Source organism: Neolamprologus multifasciatus, chromosome 19 (genome assembly GCF_963576455.1).
Source record: "Neolamprologus multifasciatus chromosome 19, fNeoMul1.2, whole genome shotgun sequence".
NCBI classification, from domain to species: Eukaryota; Metazoa; Chordata; class Actinopteri; order Cichliformes; family Cichlidae; genus Neolamprologus; species Neolamprologus multifasciatus.
The window spans coordinates 9,006,387-9,014,724 of NC_140457.1; the positions used below are offsets into that span (position 1 = coordinate 9,006,387).

At 41.2% G+C, this 8,338-nt stretch overlaps 1 protein-coding gene across 1 annotated transcript; it reads left to right on the forward strand.

Moving 5' to 3' along the window:
- The first annotated feature begins 14 nt into the window (after positions 1-14).
- On the forward strand, positions 15-6,992 carry golga5 (golgin A5). The gene is made up of 13 exons (XM_085143350.1): positions 15-210; positions 2,260-2,907; positions 3,991-4,188; positions 4,284-4,503; positions 4,599-4,722; positions 4,818-5,021; positions 5,146-5,316; positions 5,426-5,554; positions 5,648-5,746; positions 5,872-6,091; positions 6,212-6,311; positions 6,408-6,471; positions 6,589-6,992. Exons 2-13 carry the CDS (start codon positions 2,268-2,270, stop codon positions 6,664-6,666), a joined length of 2,247 nt encoding a protein of 748 aa, XP_084999476.1. The 5' UTR covers positions 15-210; positions 2,260-2,267; the 3' UTR covers positions 6,667-6,992.
- The last annotated feature ends 1,346 nt before the right edge of the window (positions 6,993-8,338 follow it).

Genomic DNA, 8,338 nt, shown 5'->3' on the forward strand with positions numbered 1-8,338 from the left:
TCAGGCTTTTCTCAGGGCTCTATGTTGTCGGGTCCTTATTTGCAGCGCTTCCTGGTCCACGTATTGAGAGGATCACCAACATCCTCCTTGACAGATGATGATATTTGACTTTGTTTTCCAAGCAGTTTTATTCTTTCACTCTGATCTGTTTAACCTCGGCGGCAGCCAGGTGACTGGAGACACCCTGAGACTGATACCTCTTGTCAAACGGTACGTTTAAATGTTTCCTTTAACAGCCAGCTAGCCTGTTAGCCGCAGCACTGATGGAGTTGATCCTGAATAACTGTGTTTATATCGTTTTACAATAGCGTTAGAGTTAAAACACTTCCAGTAACCCCTGATTTGTTCATTTACGTTTTACCAAAAAAGCGTGGTGTCGTTAAAAATTATAGCTGATTAAATTTCGCTGCTTAGTTTTTTGTTATAGCATGCTAGCTGTGCAGCATTTGTCGCAGGGAGCGTTTTAGTCCTGAGTCGAACTTGACAGGCTGCTCACAAAGCTGGAAGAGTCCCAACTTTAACTGTCTACAGTTTGTTGCTGCGATCCTGTTTATTTAATATGGATCGATTCGCAGTTTTGCTTCCCATCTAGCTCGGTCCTGTCTAGTTTCAATGCTATCCTCAGAATGCATTTATTGCCATATTTATTTTGGACAGTATGCACTTGGATTAAAAAAAAAACTGCCTACTTTTGCTTTGTTGGACCAGTAGTGCCTACCAGAGGGCAACAGGTCAAACAGCAAGTGAGAGCTGTTTTGACCCTCTTGAGTGGATTCTTGCTTTTGCAGTTGCTTTGAGAAAGGGAAGAGCACAGGCATTGATCTTCTCTGTTGTCTTTATAACCCTGTGGATAACATTTATAGCTGCTGCAAAGCAGTTGGCATGTTGCAGTGTTACCAAAAGTAGTATCTCATCCGTGACTGTTATTCTTCAGGAACCTTATTAAGCGAATGCGCCACTGAGCTGTCTTACCTGCAGCTGTTGTGTTAGCAGACCAGGTGAGGTTGTCAGCAATAAAGGTTATGAGAAACCCTCTCTACACAACCTTTGTTGACAGCCAGGGGGAGGGGGTTTGCTCTGATCAGAGTAGAATTATAGATCTAATGAAGGAGGGCATACAGTGGTGTGATGTCACAGAGGAGACTGTTAGGCTACGTTCATACTGCAGGCGGAAGCGCATCAAATCCGACTTTTTTGACCCTATGCAACCCATATGCGATCATGGTATGACAGTGTGAACAGCACAAATCCGATATTTTCAAATCCAACCTGGGTCACTTTCGCACGTGGTACTGAATCCGATACATATCTGATGTTTTAGAAAGCTACTGCTGTTTGAATGGTCATGTCGCATTAAATCTGTCTTTTACATCACTGACACAAGACAGACGCCAATTATCAGCGCCCGAGAAGACAATGTGAACGCTTCCTGGCCATCCAGTGTAGATGTAGGTGAAACTGTTGGGAAGACTGCGTTTGTGAAATGTGAACATTTTATTTGTACTGTATAATCTGCAGATTCTGACAGAAATCTGCAACTATCCTTTGAAGCACCGCTCCTCTCCAAAACAGCAATAAGGATAATTATTAGGCCATATGTAAATAATAAAATAACTTTATAACTTAAAGCAAAATTGGGAAACGTAAAGTCCAAAACAAGTCTTTATATTAAGGGCCATCAGTCAAACAATACTGTTTGGTCTGGGTCTAAACAGAGCGCGTTGTGTGTGACGTCTTCTTTTGCGCATGCGGGCCGCTTTGAGGGTTCACACTAGAGCGCGTTTGCTTTCACATTTTATTTGTAGTGTGGACAAGCAGACAAAAAAAATCAGATTTGATCAAAAAATTGGAATTGAGCATTAAGACCTGCAGTGTGAACGTAGCCTTAGAGAAAGAGGGGGATGAAGGCAGAAGATCTGCTATGGTTACCTGGGCTGATAGTAGCCACACCAGAAGTAGCTCTGTCATGCACAGGTACAGTTAGGCAGTGTATCCTGAGCTTTTGAAACTGAAGGCCTCACTGGGTGGTATCTCAGTGGTGATAATGATGAGGGGAGGTGAAATGCTATTTACAGTTAAACTGCGTGTCTAGATTTAGCGTCTGTCATTGACATAGTGACCGTTACTCCACCACTGACCTTCCTTATGTTGTTAAATAGAAATCCAAGAATTTGGAAAGTAAATTATTATTATTATATATTAAATAAATATTATCCGTCAAATAAATCTTTACCTGTTGCTGTTTGTCTCTATCGGTAGGTTGCAAAATGTCTTGGTTTACTGACTTGGCTGGGAAAGCTGAAGACTTCCTGAATAAAGTGGACCAGGGAGCTGCTACTGCCCTGAGTAAAGGCCAGGAAAAATCCTCCTCCTTCTCAATAGCCTATGGAGAAGAATCCACTGCTAAAACGGACTACAACTCTGAAGGTTACAAGACCAACCCAGCTGTGACACATCATACCTATGCATCCTCTCATGATGCCCAGGGCTACATCTCTGCTGCAGCTGGCAACATCAAGAAATCTAATGCAACCATGCTGGCTGGGTCTGCCAATGTGACCAGTACACCCTTGGGCTCTGGTAGCAGCGCCCCCAACACTGGCAAGACTTCATCTGGGTTTGTGAGGCCCAGAAAGAGTGAGCAGAATGTGGACGATGACATGCTCTTTGATTTTCTGAATAGCTCTGAGCCTCAAGTCAGCAATCGGAGGGATTCAAGAAAGGACCTTGTAAAAGTGGTAGAGGCCCAAAACCCAACATTTCCCGCTTCCACCACTTCTTATACAACCCCATCAGTCCCCTCCACACCCCCTTCCACCCGGGGTGTATCAAGAGCTTCAAGCATGAGCTCATTATCTGCTCACAGCATCAAAACAGAGGAGAACTCTGCTAAAGAGCAAGGCCAAGGTATGAGCAAAGCCAACAGTGCACTGTCTGACTAATTAACAACACTCAAACATTTTATAAACAATAAACTTTATTCACAGGAGAAGAAAATTTCAGCTTACAGTTAAGACAGGTTTTTTTTTTAGCTTCTTCTTCACCTTTATTGGCGCATCAGTGCATTTTTGTCACATTACTTCTACTGATAGGCTCTCATGACTATGAGAGAAAAATTATGTGCAGGTGCACATGAAAGCAGCCTTTGTTTAAATAAATCAGTGATAGCATGCTCTAATTTGCAAAGATTTAAACAGTACAGTGAAAATGGAGTGAATAAACACATGAAAAGGAACTAATAATTAGTCACTTGGTAAGATAACGGTTACCTTCAAGAACATTCTGGTTTGTAATTACATATTGAAATAGTCAATTGCTTGAAGGGATAAAATTATTTTACAACAAAATAAAGGTCTTTAAAGAAAGTGAATGAAAACCAGTGACTACTGTGCCACAGTCATAACTCAGCTTTTTCTATATGAAACCCAGTAAAAACAAGAATCAATGTTTTTATTAGTAAATCTTTGGTTGAAGAGCTGAAATTAAGGGGGTTTAAGAATGGAGTCAGAGGTGTACTTATAGATAGTCTCCATAATCTCTCATAAGCTCTTAAGAACTTGTTTGCTTTCAAAGCTAATTTCAAGTTATGTGGTTCTTGCAATTTAGAAAGACTTGCTGTTGGATTTCAGTGGCTGAGTAAAGAATATTATTAATACGGTACAGAACTGTAGCATCTGAATAAAGATGGATGGTATATTTTCTTATGGAGAGAGGATGCAATATTGTTAATATGAACCACATGGGACCTAATACTGAACCTTGTGGGACTCCTTTTTAAAATGGTAAATTTACCACGTCCCACTAAAGAATTAACCCACTTAGTGTCCAAAACTTGACAGGGAACCTTAAAGTACAACGGTATGAAATAAGATAGTTTTATATTAATGCTTTATTATACCAGTTTGTTGCTGTTTAGAAGTATAACATAAGAGCTACCACACTTATATCTGTAAATGCTGTTTTCTCTTTCCTCTTGCCTGGCCACCACAGATACACCTGAGAGTTCAGACTCAGGCTTGGCTGTCCCTCTGGAGTCCAGCAGGCAAGAGCCTCCTCCACCAACAGAAGAACCACAGAACCAGATCCTGTCCAGCCTGCGTCTAGAGAACCAGTTGCTGCGCAGTGAGGTGGCCTCCCTGAATCAAGAGATGGCTTCAGTTATCCAGAGAGCAAAAGACTTACAAGATGGTTAGCAAAAAAAGCCAATACGGAAACCCGAAAATGGCACACATTCACCTGGCTACACCTCTTCCTATGATTTAATTTGTTTTTTTCTCTCTTAGAGCTAAACCAGGCCCGTCTACGTGCAGACAAATGGAACTCGGAGCAGTCCCAGACTGACCGAACGTTACGAGAACTTCGGTCACAAGTCGATGACCTAACAGAAGCTCTCTCAGCCAAAGACGGTCAACTTGCAGTCCTAAAAATCAGACTCGATGAAGCCGATCAGCTTCTAAAATCCCGCAGTGCTGCATTAGAGGAGGCACAGAAGGAAAAGTCAAAGTATGCTTTTGGAGCCAAAGTCTTAAATAGAAATTACACTAAACTTATAAAGAACTGATTTAGATAGCATTTTCTTGTCTTGTTTGATTTTTTAGAATTATGCAAGACCACACAGAAGGGAACAGCATGCAGTCCCAAGCTCTGGAAACCTTACAGGAGAGGCTGCGAGAGGCTGAACTGGCGCTCAGAAGAGAACAGGACAGCTACCGGCAGATGCAGGTGCACATGATGCCATTCATTTTCTGTATTTACAACGGTTAAATATAGACTGGTCATATGGAAATGATGAGACTTAACTCTCTCTTCTTGTGTAGACTGAATATGCTGGCCGACTCTCTAAGTTGGAGGCCGAGAGGCAAACCCTTGCAGAAACAGTGACTGCAGCTGAGCGGCGAGCAGCAGAGGAGAAGTTCAAGGTCGACGACTTCCAACACCAATTAAAAAGTGCCAAAGCTGCAGCTGAGTCTGCCAAGCAAGAGTTACAAGACTATAAACAAAAAGCTTCACGCATCCTACAAGTAAGGCTTGTGGAGGCTCTCCCGAAAAATGATTTCATTGAAAGCTTTACCCTGGAGTAAAGTGGAGTAAATCTCATTATTATATGTTTGAACTTTTATTTAATACTTTTAAATGTTTGTTTAGTCCAAAGAGAAGTTGATCAGCAGTCTGAAGGAGGGATCTGGTCTAGACACCCTGGACGGCAGTGGGACCATGGCTCTGGAGCTTGAGGAGCTGCGTCATGAAAAGGACCTGCAGAGGGAGGAGATCCAAAAACTGCAGGGGCAAGTTCTCACTCTGAGGACTGAAATACAGGTGAGGTACTATATGCAGTAGGAAAAAGCAAAATTACTTACTTACTTACTTACTTACTTACTAGCGAGAGAGGCCAGTAGTTCAGTGGAGGTTGAATTTTTGCTTACAGGATTTGGAGAATCAGGCGCTGGCAGAGGCAGAGACGTGGAGGGAGCAGCAGGCGCAGTTACAGGAGCAGCAGACCTTACAGAACAGAGCAAAGCAGGAGGTAGAGGCTGAGGTGGAGCGCTACAAACAGGTAAAAGAGAGTTACAATAATAATAATAGGCTAAAAATGATAAAAGCTGTGCACAAGCTGTTGTTTTGACTAACTTAATCTTTGTGCCTATAGGAGCTGCAGTACCTTGAGGAAGAGCACCATCGAGCCAAAACCACTCTGCAGAGTCGAATCAAAGACAGAGAAGATGAAATCCAAAAACTCAGGAACCAGGTCAGTACCTTAAAGTTATACAAAACAATTGAGGAGTCTCCTTCCCGGATCAGAACTTAGGGAACATTTGCTTTGTGTCTATTAAAACCACTGAATAATAATGTCTGATGAATTTTCTTTTGCAGTTGACCAACAAGACACTCAGCAACAGCCAAACAGAGCTGGAGAACCGGCTCCACCAGCTGACGGAGACACTGATCCAGAAGCAGACAATGGTGGAAGCTCTTGGCACGGAAAAAAACTCCCTCGCCTTTCAGCTGGAGCGCTTGGAGCAGCAGCTGAAGAATACTCAGGGAGGACAAAGTGGAGGGCCGGCAATCAACATGAGCGGTTTAGAGGGAGCAGGTAGGAGAAGCTGTCATTTGCTTTTTGTTTTGGTAAATGAGACCTGTTTTGAACAGTTGTTTTATTAAAAAACCTAATATATAATATACGCATTTACATTTCTCTGTTTTGGACTGTCAGGGGCAAGACAAAGAAACACACCTGTGCTCTTCAGTGACCAGGACAGTCCAGGAGTGTATGGAAAAGTACGTAAGGCAGCCAGCACAATTGACCGTTTCAGGTAAGCTTTCACTGTTCACCGTTTTACTGTGCAACAGTTCCATTGTTTTACAAGTGAAAAACTGTTCACTGTGACCAATACTTTTATTTCTAACAGCATAAGACTGGGAATCTTTCTGAGGCGCTACCCAATGGCCAGAGTGTTTGTCATCCTGTACATGGTCAGTGTTATTATTGAAATGATATGAACCCTTTGTTCAATGAGAGAGTGTTCAGTAGTTGGTAAAGTGGTCTGTAACATCTGTAGTTTATTCATGATCTTTTTTATTTCTTTGCAGGCGGTACTGCACCTGTGGGTCATGATTGTTCTTCTGACCTACACACCAGAAATGCATGGTCGTCCTGATGGAAGATAGAAGGCCTGAGTTTTATGGTTGGGTATTTAAAGATGTTTTCATTGGCCTTTAATGTAAGGAAGCTGCTGGAATATGGGCTCTGGGACCTCTCCCTGTTTTGCACAAATATGCTATGAATTAAAAGACATTTCCTTTAATTTCTTCTATATTGTTTCCAAATGAAGATGGGTAGCATTGAGTTTTAAAGTAATTACAGAGTGATATTGTCTTGGTGGTCTCTTAAATGGACATGAATCAAAAATTGTGTTGGTTTCAGAATTCTGAGAGATTGTATTTAACACTATGTACAAAAAATAATCTTTTAATAAATGAATTAGAAGGAAAAACAGAGACTGCCTCTTCTCTGTCACATTGTTTGAGCCACAAAGCAACAGAAAGGGAACCTTCACAGATCTTCTGCACAACACTCAGTTTAAAAGTATTTGAGGATTGAATACGATACGTTCAGATGAACAGAATCAAAATTCTGCGGGCTATGAAGAACACAATGGATGAACAGAAGGATGATGTGATAACACAGTTTGACAAACAAACAAGTATTTTCACACCAAAAAGATGGTTTCCAAAGAGTTGTTAGCTGAAAACTGTGAGTAATGTATCCTTAAAAAGTTTGACAAAACTGCAGACAAACGGTATCTGAAGGTCATGTCCTTCAGAAACAGGAAAGACGGTAAAGACCTGGCACAAGACCAGAGAAATGGTTGCAGTGGAAGGGAGGGTGTCAAGAGGTAATTTGGAGAAGGGTAAACAAGGAGAAAGGCTGAGGTATGCCAAATTAAGGAAGAACTGGACTGAAAATTTGTGTCAACAGGTCTAATAGAGTGATGAATCCAGAAGTGAAATCTTTGGTCAAAATCGTCATTGTTGTGCACCACAAGTAAAGAGTGAGGTACAACAGTGCCCATAAACAGAGTGGAGGCTCACACAGAGTGTTGTGATTTGGAGCTCCACTTCATTCAGTGGTGTTGAGGATCTTGTTACAGTTGATGGAATTTTGAATACAGAAAAGTACGGTCACATTTTGAACCACCATGCCACCATCTGGAAAGCATCTGATAAGCAGCGACTTCATATTTCAGCATGACAATGATCCCAAACACACTGCCAGTGTAAGAGCATACCTGGATAGGAAAACACATAATGGAACCCTATCAGACATAGACTGGCTTTCCCACAGCCTGGGCATCAACATTATTGAAGCAGTGTGGGATCATCTTCAAACAGAATGGAGCAAAAGGCTGTCCACATCCAAAAAAGGGTTTTGACCGTCCTTCAAGAAGTCTGGAGAACTGAAGACTGTCTGAAGAAATTATAATAAAGCTTGCCTAAGACACTTCAGGCTGTTTTGAAGAATAAAGGTGATCAGACCAAATACTGAGTTTCAAGCTCTGCTTATCCCTTATACATTTAAAGTTATGAAATATTATTCAATCAACGTTAAATGTTTTTTGTCTGATTTTAGATCACTTGTGTTAATACAGTATGCCAAAATGAAAACATAACTAAATTCAGACACGTGAGGTTGTGCTGAAAAGGATAATACTAAACAAGGCAAAATAAATAGTTTTTAAAGGTGAAATGTAGAGGAAACATAAAAAGTAGTTAAAAATGCCCAATTAAACATTTTTTTTAAAATAACGCAATAGTTACTTTTCAAGTAATTAATTACTTT

Coding starts and splice junctions, on each gene's coding strand:
- golga5 (XM_085143350.1), top strand. CDS start 2,268: ATGTCTTGGTTTACTGACTTGGCTGGGAAAGCTGAAGACTTCCTGAAT. Junction 4,504..4,598: donor GCACAGAAGGAAAAGTCAAA/GTATGCTTTTGG, acceptor TTGATTTTTTAG/AATTATGCAAGACCACACAG. Junction 6,472..6,588: donor TGTTTGTCATCCTGTACATG/GTCAGTGTTATT, acceptor ATTTCTTTGCAG/GCGGTACTGCACCTGTGGGT.